The sequence below is a fragment of the Castor canadensis genome, chromosome 12 (genome assembly GCF_047511655.1).
Source record: "Castor canadensis chromosome 12, mCasCan1.hap1v2, whole genome shotgun sequence".
Classification (NCBI taxonomy): domain Eukaryota; kingdom Metazoa; phylum Chordata; class Mammalia; order Rodentia; family Castoridae; genus Castor; species Castor canadensis.
Window position 1 is genome coordinate 120,246 of NC_133397.1, and position 19,448 is coordinate 139,693.

A 19,448-nucleotide genomic window follows, 5' to 3' on the forward strand; every position below is an offset into this window, starting at 1 on the left:
CACCCTCAAGTTCAATACTGAAATCCCAACCTCCAAGGTGACAGTCATGAATGAGATTAATGTCCTCATAAGAGAGGCCTCAGAAAGCTCCCTGGAACAACCAGGCAGTGCTGGCTGTGAAGTGGAAATGGAGCCTCACCAGAGCCCAATGTCCCCACGCCTTGACTTTGGACTTCCAGCTGAGAATCCTGAGAAATGAATGTGAGCTGCATTCATTCACAGGTGCCACACCTGTGGCAATTGTGGCAGTCCGAGCAGGACTGAGGCAGGTGGGATGGCTTCCATGGACTGCAGACATTACAGAAGAGCTGACCACCATGCTCACAGTGGTGTCACATAAGATTCAGTTTAAAAACAATGCTCCTAGTGAGGTTAGCCTGGCCCAAAAGACCAAAAATCGTATGTTCTCCCTCATATGTGGACATTAGATCACGGGCAAACACAACAATGGGACTGGACTTTGAGCACATGACAAAAGCAAGAGCACACAAGGGAGGGGTGAGGATAGGTAAGACACCTGAAAAATTAGCTAGCATTTGTTGCCCTTAACACAGAGAAACTAAAGCAGATACCTTAAAAGCAACTGAGGCCAATAGGAGAAGGGGACCAGGAACTAGAGAAAAGGTGAGATCAAAAAGAATTAACCTAGAAGGTAACACCCATGCACAGGAAATCAATGTGAGTCAACTCCCTGTATAGCTATCCTTATCTCAACCAGCAAAAACCCTTGTTCCTTCCTATTATGGCTTATACTCTCTCTACAACAAAATTAGAGATAAGGGCAAAATAGTTTCTGCTGGGTATCGAGGGGGGGGAGAGGGAGGGGGCGGAGTGGGTGGTAAGGGAGGGAGTAGGGGCAGGGGGGAGAAATGACCCAAGCCTTGTATGTACATATGAATAATAAAAGAAAAAAAAACAAAAACAAAACGATGCTCCTAGGTGGCCGAGGGTATGCACCTATAGTTCTAGCATGCAAGAGGCTCAGGCAAGGGGGTCCTTTGAGTACAGGGGTTTGAGGCCAGCCTGGCAGCATAGTGATACCCCCATCTCAAAAAGTAAAATAAAATAAAAACTTTGTTTGCTAGCCCCGGGTACAGTAGGTTGCAGCTCAGACATATTTTGCTGCTTCGGAGCATTCTCTTTTCTCCCTGGGCTTCATGGACGCCTTCGTTTCTGCACTGACTTAATCATTCTCTCTGCAATTCAGATCAGCAAGCGGAGCCATTTATCTACACGTGTGCAACCTGATGTGCTGCACTGGGAAAACCCTTTGAGAGCAGAAGTGGTTAACTGAGTGAAAGACCTTAGATATTACAACCACGTAACACACAAGAAATCAAGAAATGATACTTTCTGTGTGATCAGCCACATGGCGTTCGTATCGCATGTAATTTTGTACATAAGTTAGGCAATTAGATACTCCAGGATGTGTCAAGGCACAGATATGCAGAAAATATAAACAACCAAATTCTAAAACCAGTTCTTTTTGAGCCCTAACCCCACAATAATAATAATAATACTAATAATAAACTGGACCTGTTCTGTCAGTCATAAGAGCCCACACTTCAGTTAAACTATGGCTGGAAACCCGGAATCCACAGCTCACACAGACCGCACTACTGCTTTCTCTATGAAGCAGGGGCCTTTGAGTCCTAAAAAATGAGCCCATTGAAAACTCACACAGCACATTAGAGATTCTACTGATAGAACAAGTTGTTTACTATAAGACAGAGAATTTCTGTATATAGTCCCTGTAGGAGTGTCACTGGGGCATGAGTGGGCAAGGCTACCAGACAGGGCCACCAGGATAGACCTCTGTACAAAGCCTCTTCTCATAGACCTATTCTTAAAGCCTATTCTCATAGACCAGTGGTCCTCAAAGGAGCAGTGATGCCCCACAGCAACAAGCTAGACGACTGCTGACATATTAATGAGTAGCCACGTGTACCCTGTAGACAGGAGCATGATGTTCCACTGAGATGAGCACACCTGTCATAAGCTCAGAAGAACGTGTCCTTAGATAAAGTAAAAGACATTTCTGAAAAAATTCTGGGATACTCTGTAGTACTTCCACTTCACTTTTTCCAGGGCTGTGTGACAGAGCCCATGTGAAGCCCACCATCTGCCCAGACATGGTTCAGAGGAGCCTCAGTCTCTGGAGGCCACAGAAAGGAACATGGCCTGTGGCTGGGATACATCTTGCTGCTGTCACTTACACTGTTCATAGCTGATCTGATTCTGACCGGTTTCCCCCAGGCTCCATGTTGGGAGTGGCCTAGAGCTTTGGGGTCACAGTCCCTATAAGAATGTCACTGGGGCATGAGTTAGGTAAGGCCACCAGAATAGACCTCTGGACAAAGCTTATTCTCATAGACCAGTGATCTTCAAAGGAGCAGTACTACCCCACAGCAATGTCTAGAGGCATCTGTGGTGACATCTTGGGTAGGGGTGACAGCTTGGGGGTGGGGGGTATTGCATCAGGTTCTGTGGTCCAGGGATTCAGCTAAGATTATGAAGCCCAAGACAGCAAATCCTTGTCCAGCCTGACATGGCTACACTGCCAAGTTGAGAAACTCCTTTATGGACAATGATGGAGTGGGTAAGAGGGTGGTGATAAGCACTGATGTAAGAAGGAACAGACTTGGTCACAGAAATGTCCCTTCCAGAGTCCCTAGATGCAAATTCAGGAAACTGTACCCTTCAAGGCCTGTCTTTCTAAAACACCATCTTCCAAAGGGTGTGAGAGGAGGTGTATGTGATCTGGAGAATCATGTATCTGCAGCCCCGTATAAACCCTTAGCCCACCTCGGGCTCAGGAGGATTCAGGAGGCAGGCCTGCTTTGAGGGGTTTTCAATTTTATGCTCATGCCTGTGTGGTTTTTCTCCACAAGGATGACAGCCAGGATGCAAGGAGGTCCTGATAAGACTTCAACTGGTTTCACAGCTACTTTTTTTTTTTTAAAGTACAGAATTATAAACTGAGTTTTATTTTTAAAAAGACTTTAAAGCTTCCCTTTTGTGTTCTTTTTTTTTTTCCTTAAAAGTCTCTTCTCTTTAGAGAAGAGGCTAAAGTAGCACTTTAGCTCACCCACGGTGAACAACAGGTAAGTGGTCTTCTCTTCAGATACAATCACATGCCCTACCATAATGATTTCACCTGCAGGCCATACAACTGGTGAATGAAATTGCAAGGACTGAGATCTGCATTGCTCTCCAAAGCCCCATTAGAGCTTAAGTTCTCATCACTGATTATTTTCCTCTGTGCCATTGTAAGACACTTCTATTAAATGGGCCTCCAGTTGCTAATGTCACATAGTCATAGTCTGCCCAGGGGGGCCCGACCCTGGGCTCTCCAGGCTCTGTAGGGCACCCCAGCAGGTAGATGGTCATCTGGCTTGTCCAGTTCAAAGGCCCTTTAACAACCAGATACCTAAGTCTAGATTTAACCCCAACATTCTTTAAAGTTGAAAGTCTATGGAATGGAAGTCTAGATGCCTCAGCTTCTTGGGTATAAACATTTATCCTTTAAGCCCTTTCCTCCCACAAGACACATGCCCAAGGTCAGACTTGATCATTTCAGTGGTCTTTGCACTGTGTGGACCAGGAGGAAGTGTATTTTTAATCATCCAGAGCTTGTGAGCATCCCTAAGATCCACCCCAACCCTGTCCAGGTCAGCTCACACCATGCCAGTGCCCCACAGGACCTAGCCACAGACTTGTAGCAGGAATCATGGAGGCCCTGAACAATAGGGGCCCAGCTGAGCAAGGGCAGGCCTGAAGACCCAGATCCACCAAGAAATATGCTCAGCACATTTTATCTGCATGATAATGTTTTTAATTCATGTACCTCATTTCTTGACATGATTATTTATGTAAAATGGTTAATTCTTCAATTGTTTGTTAATTCAGTAGTATATGGTTTAATGACCTTAGTAACAAAAATGTATGATTTAACAGCTGTTTGACTTTTGCCCTCAATGTGTCCCATCTACTTTTATAAAAAGATCAAAACAAAAAAGATCAACAAAACCCTGAATAATTTTTTCAAAGAAAATTTGTAACAAATATGTAAGTAAGGCAGGCTGAAGGACTATTTTTATTATAGAAAATCTTAAGTTTTATGAAGTAGTCCCCAGTAATAGCAAAATATCTGAACAAGAAAGGTAATGAAAAAAAATCTATGTAAACAAAATTCACGGGACCAAAACCCAGAGAAAATGCAATAAGGACTACATTGAAATTCAAAATTAGCAAACTTAGCATTGAGTTCTCATAGCTATTCAAACATTCCCTGGGCCTGTGAGGATAGCATGTGGCGCTACACACAAGATCCTGCGCACAGGTACCCTGAACAAGCAGCCCTTTTCCTGGTGCCTCCTTAACCTTATTGCTCAGAATAAAGCCAATCAGAGAAGAGCAGCAGCATAGCATTTTTTCAATGAAATAATTCTAAAACTAATGTGGATATCTTATAACTAAGGGGAAGGGTCTGAACATGAGCACTTCCTCAGAAATTTTCATAAGTTATCAGAGAAAAACTATGATTACAAGATGGCTTTAACAAAACATTTTTTACTTACCAACACTCTTGTGATAGCTGGAAAGCTCAGGATACAGTTTATATTCATTACCTGCAAAAAGGGGAAGATTTAGAAAGTTTATCAGAGTGTGCGCAACACACAAAGGCCAAATCCCGCCCTAGTTAAGTGGTGGTGTTGGTAGGAGTATCACCATGTGGTCATGCTGCATGTTGAGGGTACCTGAAAACACACACAACACCAAGCACTAGGCAGTTTAGGTACTGAAAACTGCGTGATGCAAAACACCTCTTCCAGGAGCAACCACAAATACCTAAATGAGAAATATCTTCAGCCCCCAGCCAGTGACTCCTAAACATTCCTGCTTGCTTAGCCCCAAAATAATTTAAGACATCTGTATTCATGCTGCTGTATTATTTCTTGTTGACACCTTTAGTTCAATATGTTTTTGTAACATATTCTGCATAATGATTATTTAAGTTAAATAATCACATTTCTGGTTTGTGAATAGGGAACTCTCCATATCCCAGTGATCGAATCTCACTGCGCTGGTTAAAAAAAATCAACAAGCTACTTCTAGTAGTCAGACTGTACAGCACTCACTTTCAATCTCTGAACCATATTTCCATTCCATTTGTCCCAAGATCTTATGGTAATATATTAATATTATATTTTATGTAATAGTTTCCACAACAAAAATCTGTATTTAAATTTATTTTTTAATTTTAAGTAAACATAGGGACTAATAAATAGCTCCTTAAAGATTGAGTTACTATTTATAGTCATTATTTGTAGACAAATGATCAAAATCTTAAATATATTCTGAACTTTTTAGCTTACTAAACATAAAAGTAAAATTTTATTTGAAATTCTTCTCAATAGATGGATGAGACTTTTTAAAATTAATTTTTCACACAGGAAGACTATTGCTTGTAGGTTCAATATCAAATTACATTTTAGTGATCCTTTTTATAGATACAAGTGCTAAGAGAAATGAGTCTTTTTTGTTGTTGTTTTCTGTTTTTGACAGGGTCTTATTATGTAGCCCAGGCTGGTCTTGAACTCTTGGACTTAAACAATTCTCCTGCCTCTACCTCCTGAGTAGTTGGCACCACCATAAAGGAGGTTCTTAATAAAACTAGAGAGGGCTGGCAGGATGGCTCAAGTGGTAGAGCACCTGCCTAGGAAGCATGAAGCCCTGAGTTAAACCCCAGTACCACCAAAAAAAAAAAAGGGAATAAAACCAGGGAAGACTGGAAGGAGGTATTTTACAGTTATATAACTATGTTCTTTATAGTCCTGAGATACAGGCCAAAAAATGCATAGCTATCATGAAAACAACATAATAAAAATAGCTATAAGACAATAAAATATAGTAATTATTTAGATGACAGACAACTATGTGACTTTCAAAGTAATTACTATATAATGATGCTATTAAGTACTGCTCTCATTATGAGTTCTGATTCAATCAGGTCCCTCCTTAACTTGGTTGAGAGCAGAGAAATTGCCCGTTTATGGGAGGACTTGCTGTCCCATCAGTCATTCACTAACCATATTCCATCACTTCCACATTTCAGATTGGATCTTGTTCTTACACTTTGGGGCAACAGTGAGAACTCAGAATCAGAGTGGATTGCAGGTTTTCTTTTCTTCTTTAAGTGCAGAAAAATGACTGTGAAAGACAGAAGAGGAAGAGGGAACCTGTGGGCCAGACTCTCAGCTAGGCTGACTGAGATAGAACTTCTCCATGAACTGGAGTTCTGGAAATTGCATCCCCAGAAGCTGCCTGCACCCACCTGCCCCTGGAAGGCTCAGTGTACCCTGTGAACAGTCTATCTATGAAGTTTATGGATATATGGACAGAGAAGTAAGCACTGGCAGGCCAAAGAGGAGGACATAAATATTCCAAGAGTGTCTACTTTGAGAAACTGACTAGAAACAATTTGGGGTAGATGATCAGTTATTAGATAAACAAAATACGTGCCAACTATGACTTCTTCAACTATGAAGTGAAAATGAGAACCTTGATTATACAGTACAGAGGATTAAATCTAACAGAAAAGTCACAGAATCTATGAAATCTTACAAAAAATGTAAAATAACATCTCAACAAATGGAAGGCATAAATGGGAAGATTATGATACTTATCAAATTAATTCATACTACATGTAACATTATTATAATTGGTATCAAAGAATAAATACACAATATTACTTTAACTGGACTGCATATTGGGAGAAGAGGTAAGAATTGGTAAAATGATTTAAAGTGTTTGAAAAATAAGTATCCAGGAATTAGAAAACAATATCACAAGAAAATCTAGGAGACTGAATGCAATCTTACATAGGACTTAGGTGGACCTTCTTAACCATGACAAAAAATCCACATCTATAAGAACTAGATGACAGGCACATTTTTACGTAAAGATAAAACTTTCAAATAGTAAAATATATGAAAAACAAGATCAAAAGACAATAAACAGAAAATATTACAACCAGTGATGGATCAAGCCCTTAATATGCAAAGCACTTTCACAAACTGAAAAAGAAGACAACTATCCAAACAGCCAAAGATAGAACAATGAAATGAAGAGACTTTTCATTCAAGATTAAATCCAAAATACCAGCAAGTAAATAAAGAGATCCTTAAATTCATAACATGCTCCAATTAACAAGGAGATGTGAGCAGCAGTGAGGAATGATGTGCTGAGGGGTGCTGTGGTGGACATATGAATGGAGGGATACATATGGTGCAGTGTGTATGTGGGGACTATATGGTGGGCAATAGGGTGGGTGGGCAACAAGGTAGTAATGTTTGTGGTGAAGCATGCCAAGATTTAATATGAGGGTCCTGTGCTAAAAATTGGAAGAAATGGACACAGAACATGAAGAAAGGGTCTGAGGACAAGCTTCCTGACCTCTGAAGGGCTTTATATTTACTATGACACTTCTCCCAAATAGAAACATAGGAAGCAGTTACAGTTTTACATGCAATACCTCTCCTTCTACACTGAAACTCTGTAAAGGCAAGATCTAAGTCAGTCATCTTTATAGTCTCAAAGTCACAGCCTAGTGGTACACAGCTGTAATCCCAGACACTTGGGAAGCAGACCTAGAAGGATCTTGAGCTCAAAGCCAGCCTGGGTAAAGTTAGTGAAACTGTCTCAAAACCAAAATATCAAAACAAAAGGACTGTGGGACATGGCTCAGGTGGTAGAGTGCTTGCTTAACATGCGTGAACAAGGCCCTGGGTTCAATCCCAAGTACCACAAACTAAAAAAAAAAGAAGAAAAGAGGAAAAGAAAAGAAAAGGAAAATCACCTTATGGGATCCTGAGCTCCCAGGAACATAAGATAACATCAATACTTATAAAGGTGAATCTTTGAGTATGAATGGAAAGATAGGTTGATTTGTTCCCATGTCAAATCACTGGGAAGAAATGATACGTGATAAAAAAAAATTAGAGATAAGTCTCCTAGATTTAAGAAAGCATCTTATGGATGAGAACAGAAATTTTCACAAATTACAGCATTGAGATTTGTCTTACAATTTAGCAGAGGAAGAACATTTATTTTTTAAATACTCATTAGGTCTTCTATTTGACTCTAAAGCATAGGAATTTTGCTTGATTTATTAACAATAACACTTAATAGTTACTTGACAACAATTGCATTTAAATTGTAACAGGAGTATTTACTTTGGGATCCGGAGTTCAGCTGGCCTGGTGAGGATGAGTGCTGTGGTCTTGACAGTGGCGATGGTTTTGGAGGTAATTCTTTAGCCTGGGAGGAACAAGAATAAATGCACACAATTCTAAAACCCTCTTTTTACTCAGGAGTACAGAAGGCTTTTGTTTCTAATGAGTTTATGTAGCAGATTTCATCTTATGTGCCTATTAATGAGGCACCCTGAGTGTTCACATGTAAGCCTTTGGGTCCTGTGCCATTGAACCTAAGGAGGCCCAGTCTTGGGTGGGGAGTACTCTCTCCTACTTCAGTTCCCCACCCCTTTCACAACTGTGCAGTCTGGTAGGGCTACAGATACAGTGCCTGTGCTTTTCAGGCATATTAGCTGGGAAAAGGCTGACAACTTAAACCCTATGCTTGTTTCATCCTGCACAGCAGAGACCAAGCAGAGAATAAAAGGGTATTGTGGGACAAGTTGGGTAACACCCACAAAAGCCTGGGTACTTCAAGGCCCAATGTGGCAGCAGCTGGTTTTAGTTTCGTTGGTTAACATCACCAAGATTCATCCTTAGGAGAATGAAACGATAAAAGACAAACTATTTTCCTTGATAGCTGCTTAGACAACCTCACAGTCCCAGGACATTTTCATCAGGACTCTATGTACACGATCATGGAGGAAGCACTGTAGGTCAACTGGGAACCTAATACTAGAGACATAATGCTCTGAGACAGAACTTTCTTGTGGCCACTGAGAGACCAGAAAAGCCAAACACCACAGCACCTTTCTCTGCTCCCTGGCTGCTTTCCTGGCATTGATGCGTTGTCCTTCACTTTCATACTTTTCAGTAAAGGAATCAAGAATTTCATAAAGATCTTCTGCTTGAGCAGGCCGTGGAATGTCACCAAATAAAATGTCATAAGCTCGAATGTCCTGACAGTAAAACCTAAAAGTGTAAAATCAAGAACATTTCTTTAATAGACACAGATCTTTCCTGGAGTGCGTACATATGTGATCATTCTTATATACCACATTTTAAAAACTAACTACAAGCCTGACCCCACGTCTGACTCTTAGATTTACCCCCATGCTAGCCTCTATGGGAAGCTACCGTAAATATTCTGATATACACCCTTTCTCTTTCAAAACAAAAAGCAAACCATATATACATGTAGTATACACATTTATATTGAAATACAAATATATATATACAAGTATAAACATTTTCAAAGGTTTTTACTTTTTAAGCTTGTTACAAAAATCATTCCTACATACATGGCTTTGTTCTTTAAAATGTTTCTTTTTATCAAAATTAAATGAAGATTTGCCTTGCGAGTCTGGAAGACAAGCAATTCATTAAGGAGTTTTTTTTTTAATTTTATTGGGTTTTAGTCAAACTTTAATGGAAAAGGCTTTAGCGCCAAAAGGTTAGAATCAGGAGCTTCTAAAAAGTATTCTTAAATTGTATTTCTCAAACCAATAAAACCAGAAGTGGCAACATGGCTTTTAATTCTGTAAGATGACGAGCTCTCAACATTTCACGTTCCTCATTCCTACTACTGCCAGCTTTTCCAGCTTAAGTTTAGCATTACACTTGTGCTACTGAAGTCCTGGGAGAACTGGCTGTGGACTGGGGCCAGTACTGCACGCCTACAGTGCTGGGCCTGAGGCTGTACCTTACCAGCAACATGGGCTGTGACTCCAGAGTCTGCAGGCTCTGAGCCTCTACTCTTCCCTGCACCTTATGCACTCTGTAGCCTGATTCTAAGAGCTGCGTTGGGAAAACTATCCAGACCTCACACTAAAGCTTCCCTTCAGCTCCTAAGATTCACCCAATACAGTTTTTTTTAAAAAAACAAACAGTATTTTTAATCAAAAGTAGCCTCTGTTTGATGTGGATGGAAGACAACGGCAGTGTGTGATAAGAGGAAGTCTTTCACAATGACACATTTGATTGCCCCCAAGTTTACCTGGTAGGCAGGCCCTTGACAAACTCTTGCAAAATATAGATTATACAATGTCTTCAACTAGTGGACTATTATGTGGCCTCTAACTTATGCTAATAGTTCTTAAATTATATCAAATGGAAAAACATATTTACAATTAAACATATACTGCAATTATAATCATATTGGAAAAATAAGGGAAATTATGCTAAGAAAATGGGAGGAACTAAAACAAAATGTAAACAGCGTCAGTCTTAAAGATGTAGAATGTTTGGGGGATTTTTTTCTGAATTTTCTGTAAGCATATACTACTTTTATCTTGAATTTTTAAATGTAAATGTTTTTACATTTATACTTAAAACCACATCTTGTTATATTTAAGAATATCAAGTATACTCTGTAAACTCTTAAGAAGTGTATCAACTTTGATGTATCATCTGGTCACACATTCTTTTTAGTCAATTAGAATCACTGTAGCATGAACTTACTTCCGATTAGTTTCTTTTCTTTCAATCAAACAGCTCCCTTCTAGGGAGATGCCAGCAAACAGCCCCCTTGATTTGCAGTATGTGAAGACAGCTGCAGAGCTTCTCAGGGCCACGTTTCCTTCCAGGTTCCTGCAAAGGATGGCAGTACTGAGACAACTACTCGAGTAGCCTAACTTCTGGACAAGAGAATGGTCTCATTCTGCCCTGGTAGGTATTACTTCTTTTGCTAAGCTAGTGTCTTAATATGACCTAGAACAGAAGACAGGCCTGGAAGAACATGTCACATGGAATTACTGTGGAAAGGTGTGGTGGCAGGAGGGCCACACTGGAGAGGGAGACTGAAGGCTGGCTATTTCTGCACCAGGAATTGTATCTCAAAAGTGCTGAGAAGTCTGGATTCTTCTTACATAAAGTATTTTCATGCACGTTAGACCCCTTTTTAGATGGCTTTACTGTGTAACTTCTACTTTGCTCATAACCCAAGAATAGTATGTAATTAACAGAGAAAGAAAATATATCCAAGTATCATGAACAATGCTCAAGTAAGACTCAGGCATTTTAAATTTTCATGATTTAGCTTGAGAAAACCTTTTCCTTTCCTGAGCAACACTGCTTCTTATCTGTTAATAAAATTTGACTTTCCTTGGCTCCCTTAAAGCTTAAGGTAAATTTAATGTTCAATTTCAACAGAAACCATGTCCTGTATTTTTGAAACACTTTGTTTCTTCTTGTGAGTTCTGGTTTCACATTTTCTAGTTTATCCCACTGACTGTTTTTTGTGATGGCCTTGAATTCTCTGGTGGATACAGAAATCATAAGTTGGTTTTAATCCAAATTTCCTCTCAATGAAAAAAAAATAAGTACTTTTTAAGACTTTGTGATTTAACATCTGTTCCAAAAATACCTTACAGGACTCACCTTCCCAAGGGCCCAACTGCCACAGTAAAATTTCCTCCCAGCGTCAAGTTTCCACCCTTTGCAAAAGCTTCTACGGCTCTGTCATAGTTCAGAATTATTACTAAATCCGATACCTAAAAGGTAGAAACCCACTTATTTAAAAATAATTACGACTAAAGATCATGTAAAGTGTATGTTGATTTAAAACCAAATATACCAGGTATAAAATTTCAGTGTAGACAGAGAATAAATATGAAGCAAACATGAAAAAAGAGCCATTATTTTTGAGCTAATGAAGTAAAAAGCCAACATCGTGCAGGTAATTATGGCAAACACTTGTGAACTACCTGTGTCTAAGCTTCACTGGGAGGTCTCCTGCACAGTCTCCTTTACTACTCCAATACCTCAGTGAGGTTGCAAACTGCCACTAGTAATAATCAGAACAGATGACAACCGTAGGTGCAAGGGATCAAATGTACTCTCTGATTTCCTCAACTAAGGAACCCAGACCCTGAGAAGGTATACCTAGGACTGTGAGGCTGTGGGTCCAGGTTGGCTCCCAACCTCTACTCTTGGCAAGGTCATGTGCTTTTTACCAGGACACTTGAATATAAGCCACAGCAGTTCAAAGCTTAAGAACCCAACTGGCTTCCATTAGTAATGCCCATGACTATCAATAATTTTTATCTAAGTAAGAGCAAAAACTAGAATGAGATTCAACCTGCTCCCAGAACATCAACATGAGGAAAGTATTTCTCAATTTACTATGGCTGTGGGGAGCCAAAAGTTAGAACAGAAAAATAACCTGACCTACCAAGTGTGAGACTCCAGCACTACTGGGAGAGTTAGGGTACACCACCTAGCCCCTGACCTCTGATTTTTTTTTTTTTTTTTTTTTTACTGGCTGTACTGGGGTTTGAACTCACAGCTCCATGGATGTGAGGTAGGCACTCTACCACTCAGCCAGCCAGCAACATAGAGAATCAAAGAGGAAGCCTTGCTAACCATGTGCAGGTCCTCAACTGTGGAGCCAGCACAGCCAAATCACTCACCAACGAAGCTAACAATAAGCACACTGCCTTAAGTATGTGGATACAGTACAGACCTGAGATACACCTCATCTAGGTGGCTCTGGGGCTACTTGAACACCATAGTGCACTTACATAAACACAATGGCTACAATGTAACTGGGCAATACAATCTCATTGAATCATCCTATATATAGGTAATTGTTGACCTAAGTGTCATTAAATGGCAGGAGATTGTATTATCTGAAACATTGTTTTCAAAAAAAATTATGAGGCAAGCAATGAAGAAGGTATGTGTGACCAATATGTAATAACACAAGTAACTGCCATTCTGATCATCTGGACTTCAGGGTTAGCACAGAAAATCCTCAAAATATGTTCAAAGAATAACAGAAAAAATGGTAAAAAAGTAAAACCTTTGTGCTAAGAATGTCTCATCAAAAAGAGAAAATGTACCAGTATTACAAGGAGATAAAAATCATAGAAAAGAGCAAATGAGATTCTTGAGTTAAAGTACATTATCAAACTTGAAAATTCATTATCAGACTCAATAGCAGATCTGAACAGGAAGACAAAGAATGAATGGCATGACAATAGAATAGAGACACAAATCATGAAAACTAAGAGTAAGACTTAGGAAAAAGGAACAGAACATAAAACTACGTCCACATGAAATATGCAAGTTGTATGACATGGGCATCAGAGGTGGGGAGAGAGGAGCAGAAAGTTTTCAAAGAAGCAATGACTGAAAACTTCCCAGTTTGGTGAAAAATGCTAATCTACACTCAAGAAATGTATGTGTCAGGAGATCTACCCAGACCCATAACTGGAAAATGTGAGAGAACAAAGATAAAGTCTCAATAGCAGCAAGAGAAAAAAATGACTCAACAAGTAAAGGGAACCCAGTAAGAGGAATGGCAGTGAAGATGAGGAAGTGAGATTTCAAATCAAAGTGTTGGAGGAAAAGCCTATCAACCTGTAATCTTGCATCCTGCAAGATATTCTTTTGAATACAAAGATGAAATAAAGATATTCCCAGATTAAAAGAAAAAAAATCTGAGGGAACATGTTGGTAGTGCACCCATGATGCAAGAAATATTAGAAACAGACAGTAATTCAGGTTGAAATCAACTGACCTTAGATAGTAATACAAAATCACATTGTAAAAAAGAGCCCGAGTACAGAAAATGGTGCAATTATCAACACAATATAAATGCATACTTTTCTTCTTTCTTCATCTAACTGACTGAAAATGTGTTTTTGAAACACTTCTGGCCTATAACATAGAAACTTAACACATGTGACAACCACAAGTAAGGGGGACCAAGTGAGAGCAGAGCTGAGTTGCAGAAAGAAAATGACTTGAATCCAGAGACAACTTAACAGAACCAAACATAGTAAGTAAGAAGGTTGATATAAATAGGTTTGATAATAAACATTTGCTCTCAATTCTTCACTTTTTTCTTTAAAGGACATAAATTATGTAATTATTTGCCATAATAACGTTTTGTTATGCTTGCAATATACAGAAATAATATAATAGCAATGGCACTAAAAAGCCAAAAAGAGAACACAACTATATAGATGGAACATTCTTGAATTTCATTAATTTAAGTTATTATGAATTTGAAATTATTTCTGATAAGCTAAGATGTAATATAAGCTCTTCAGCAACCACTAAGAAAATGACTCAAAAACATATCAAAAATATTATTAAATGGTTAAAAATTATACCTTCCAAAATATTCACTTAATTTAAAAGAAAGCTGTAAAGTAGAAACAGAAGGACAAAAACAACATGAGATGCATACAAAAGTAAAATGTCCAGACACAAATTCAACCATAGAAATAATATTACACGCACAGATTAAACACTATGGTTGATTCATTCTATACAAGAATGAATATAGAATTTTTAAACTTGCTGAAATCACTATAAGAAGGGGACTAAGGTAGAAAGGAAAGAAATGGAGGGGATGAACCAATTCGGGTTATAATACATATATACATAGAATTGTCACAAGGAAACTCTCTGCACAGCTATCTTAAACAAACAAAAATGCCTTTTTTCAAAACCAGAAAACAGGTCCTGTCTAGGAGTTTGGCACCAGTGGGAAGGGGGAGGATATAAGGATAGGGTATAGGGGGTGAATGTAGTAGAAATATTATGCACTCATGTATGAAAATAGAAAAAACAGACCTGTTGAAACTATTGCAGGAACGGGGGGAGGAGGGATAAAGGAGAATGATGGAGAGGGTGAATTCAACTATGATTTTTGTAAGAACTTTTGTAAATGTCACCATGTACCTCCAGTACAACAATAATATGATAATAAATAAATAAGTAGAGGGGGAAAAGACAGACTGTCTGGATTTTTTAGAACGTTCAATCCTATGCTGTTTATAGGAGACACACTTTAGATTCAAAGAAGCCAAAAGACTGGGAGTAAAAGGATTAGTCTCTCAACACTGAAAAGAAAAAATGCTATTTGGCATGATACCCAGACCATATCCCCTGGGCTTAAATGGAGTTGAGGGTTGTCCTGGAGGGAGGCCAGGATGTGCAGAAGTGGAAGTCTAGGGGCTGATCTGTATAAAGGAAATGCTCCCCAAGAATGGAGAGATACAGGGAGCCAGGGTTGCTGGGAATTCCACAAGAGGGCAATGTTTCTGAAGGCACTGATTTCCCCTCATAGGATGCAAAGATGTATCCCTGTGAATAGAACTAAAATATGCTGTGTTTTTATACTGCAGATTTATGCAGAAGTGAGTCAAAGAAAGAAGAGTCTGCAGAAATACTTCCTCCTAATGAGGCTGAAAAAATTTAAAACTCTTGCCACAGAGCAAATTCATAAAAGAATAGCTCTATAAGAAACTGACTGAAATTGGAGAGAAAATGATTTGAGCATATTTGGAGACTTGATTTACCAACCAAGTAGCCGTAACTGGCAGATAAACGAGAAGGTAACCCCCACTTGGCAGACCTCTACAATAGGTCCACTCTAATGTGCAACTGCTAATCCACTGGATAACAGTCATGAGCATTAGAAAATAATACAGAATAATATGAAATTAATGAAATTAATATGAAATTAATCTACCAACAGGTCCCTCCTCATGTGTAATTTCTACTCCATGGATAAGACCATGAGCATTCGAAGAACATTTATAAACTAAAATAATGTGAAATTAATCTTTACTTAAAGGATTTGAATATCAGATGTTTCAGAATGGATTTTTGCCACTAATGATGACAGACTGAATTAGGTTTGCTCTGTCTCATGACCCAAATTCCAGCTTGCCCAACAGCCCATGGAGGGAGAAAGCAACTCTGCAGTTAGCACCATACGTTGCAGATGTTGGGATGATGTGTTGTGTGGATGTGGTTAAGATGGAAACAGATGAAATGGTGAGTGGGAGGGAGGAAAGAACAGTCCTAAGAGAGAGATGGATGGATGCGGGGGACAGGAAGGGAGAATGAGAATGAAATAAGAGAGAATAATTTCTATGAGCGTCAGAGGCAAATTAGCAGCAGGAAGTCTCTTGATGTTTATGTGTTGAGTCTCAGGTGCTTTTAGGGAATGCAACATAATCCACTTACCTCAATTCCTATTTCAAATCCCCCACCAAGCCCAGCTATCCCAATGGCTGAAGGAGCAGACCATTCTGATAAAAACAAACAAGTACACAAAATGCAATTTCATATTTAACATACCTGACATATGAATATGAGAAAAATAATAGTTCCCTTTAAAATGAGACTCACATTTTTTCCTTTATGTTAAAATGTTCTTTCAAAAGCATATGCAATCTTTATAAAGCTGAAGATATTTGAATAGCAGTAAGTGTTCATCATCATGTCTCTGACTCATAAGTTCATGCCCTTTAAGCTTTCTCTAACATGCATAATACCAAACAATTGGCTTCCTACTCAATAACATGCATAATATTTGATCATTTCAATTACCATTAATTTTTATCATTTAGCTCCTGTCTAGTCTTTGGCTATAATTCTGTCACAGACATGAGAGACTAGGATTCAAGAATTTGTTACAATCATTCCTAAGGGCAACATCAGACTAAATTGTTGCCATTGTGAATTTCAGAGCTCAGAACTGTTTTGGTCCCTCTTGTGCTGACAGAAGCACAAGAAACAGGCTACAAATTCAAAACATAAAATTCTAGTAAAATAAATTTCTTTGCATATGGAAACAGTATAATAATCCCATTTGCCATGATATGGAATATTTAGGACTGCTATGTACTTATTTTTCCTGATATAGAAACAATTTATGCTAAACAAATCTAGAAAAAGTATTTTAACTTGGTGAGGGGAAGGAAAGAAGAAGAGTCTAGCAATGCCTTCCTAACCTACCGCCCCTTGTTAGCAGACCAAGTTTAGAAAACAGATGTTGTTTGATGTTTCAGAACTGACCTGCTGGGCAAGGAGGAATTGGGATTACAGAAATCAGTGTCTGATAATCCCAAAGCTATTTTTCATTTCCTGTGTTAGGAACTGTCTGGCTTATGGCCTCTCCTCTGGGATCAGGAACTTGCCTTGCCTTATTTGGACAGTTTTTAAATTATTCTCAGCAGGGTGCACAGCTGCTGCTCTAGAGGATGGGGAGAGAAAAAACCTTTTAAAATTGGTAGAAAGGTCCAAGATGAGGGACAGGAGAGTAGGTCCTACCCTTTCTGCAACAGTTGCCTGTCAGAGGGGCTCTGGTTTTGGGCCTTCCTGCAGAGGCCAGTCACTCTGACAAGGACCCCTTTGGAAGGTGCCTTTGCTTTGTGTTTTCACTGCTGAGACATGAACATTCAGCCAATGCTGGATAAGGAGAGCATCATCTTTTTCAGTTTCTTTTAAAGATTTGACTTTCTTTTTATTCTTTTAAAACTGTGACAATTTTTTTTTAATCAACTGAGATGTTCTGATCTACATGTTTCGTTGAACTTTTATATGAAGGGTCTGCAGCGAGGAAGCAATTGTTGAATGTGCCACAGGTGTTCAGGTATTACACTGTGGTTCAACACCAGAGACAACACTGAGCTATGAAAGCAGAGCCACGACTATGGGGAGGGGGAAGATACTCTTGTTTGCTGTGGGAACGCAATGGCAGGAAATATTGAATTCAACTGTTAAAGGATATGTTTCCTAAACACTTGTGTTTATTGAAGCATGTGTCTTAACCAATACTTGTGTTTGCTGGCTGCAAGTATAAATTACAGTGTTACAATGAACTATTAACAGAACAATGTGTTTCCTTATACGACAGAACAGCAAATGTCAAATTTTATAAAAGGTATTTTAACTGATTATGATACCTACAGAAGTTTTAAAGATTACTATAAACATTGATTCTTGGGATTCATAGCAAATACATTTTGATTTCATCTCTAAAAACTCAAATAGACTACCCCCCATAAACCACACCAAAATATACTGTTCTCAACATGGACGACATACAAAATGTACATGCAGCAGAGTCATGTCTACTCTTGAGTCACATCTAGTAATCTAAGACTCTCTCCCTGCTTACTTTCTGACAGATACTGCATGTCCTGTGGAGCAGCTAGGATGACATCAACTTACCTGTCACACTCCTTATAAGGACATTCGCAAATGAAAAAGAACAGATAAGAATTAAGGTCCCTTTACATGTGTCAACTTACTTCCATCTGGAAGGCGTGCCAGGACAATCCCGCTGCCTCCTCTAGCTGTCACCAGAAATCCAGCCTTAATCACAGACAAGACTGCAAGGCCTTTTGCCTTTGCAATCACATGGGCTGCAAACAAACAAACAAATAATGACCAAAAGGCAGCTTGTGTCAAAACTTTGATCTTAATACCATGCAGCTAAGTTCACCTTGAATTCAACAATAAAAATTAAATTACTTTGCCACTTTCAATAGTTTTAACTTCATAAAATGATCTACAATATTCAAGTACTACCACTTTACTAGTACACTAAAAATACAACTCAACTTACAAAACTGGTTTATTCATATTTCAGAGAGCTCATTATATAAAATGAGGTCTACTATGTGTATATATTATGTGCATATAGACCTATAGGCAACACCTCACTGTTCCGTGACTCTGTTTACCCAATAACACATCTTTCAAAATAACACAGAAAGCCCCAAAATATGACTAAATCATAGTTTAATCTATCATTTTCTCTGTTTAATAGTCTGTCAAGAAAGTAAGACCAGACGCTGTACTCTTTCATTTACAATACAGGATGCACTGATGGCAGATTTACTTTCTCAGTTAGGTTTCACTTACATCTCAGAGCCTTTAACATTAGAGAAAGGCAAACTCACACCACTGAAGTTAGGAAGCACTGTTTACCCACAGCCTATGAACACAGATACCGATATACACTAAGATGCTTTCAACCCCCGCTGTAGAGTACTGCTACTGACAATTCAGGTTTTCTGCTTGAACTTTCTTTACTCTTGAAAGCAGTGCTTCTTAAGTGCATTTATGCATGCAGTTCACTGGGGACCCTGTGAGAAATGAAGACTCATGAGGCCTGAGCAGATCTCTTATAAGCTCCCAGAATGTCCAGAACTGAGTCTGTTTGCACCCAGATGGAGCAGCAAGGCTCCAACAGAACTGTTCTCTTAGGATGAGGGAACCCCCCCCAAGGCCAATGTAACCATAATTAATATTATTATTAATATTGTTATAACAAAATTCTAAAAATCACTTGAAGCGCTATTAAATGACTTTTGAAAGTCTAGCTCACAAAAATTAAACTGGTTTGTTTAAGGCAGGATAGAGTCAAGTACTGTGATTGATTAAGAGGAAAATTAGTCTGTAGCACTCCCCAAGTTAACCACATGTAAATACTCTTGG

The 19,448-nt window shown here is 38.9% G+C and overlaps 1 protein-coding gene across 4 annotated transcripts in view; it reads right to left on the reverse strand.

The window, feature by feature from the left end:
* Sh3yl1 (SH3 and SYLF domain containing 1) overlaps positions 1-19,448 on the reverse strand; it is a 31,185-nt gene that overhangs the window by 725 nt on the left and 11,012 nt on the right. For 2 of the 4 annotated variants that reach the window (XM_020176619.2, XM_074049055.1), the window contains exons 3-9: positions 18,257-18,370; positions 16,185-16,249; positions 11,577-11,689; positions 10,659-10,787; positions 9,008-9,170; positions 8,238-8,322; positions 4,581-4,631 (exon numbers count right to left, since the gene is read on the reverse strand). In XM_020176619.2, coding sequence (XP_020032208.1) covers positions 4,581-4,631; positions 8,238-8,322; positions 9,008-9,170; positions 10,659-10,787; positions 11,577-11,689; positions 16,185-16,249; positions 18,257-18,370 — 720 coding nt within the window. Of the gene's footprint in view, positions 1-4,580; positions 4,632-6,013; positions 6,214-8,237; positions 8,323-9,007; positions 9,171-10,658; positions 10,788-11,576; positions 11,690-16,184; positions 16,250-18,256; positions 18,371-19,448 lie in introns of those variants that run through there. The other 2 variants (XM_074049056.1, XM_074049057.1) reach the window with 2 other exon arrangements.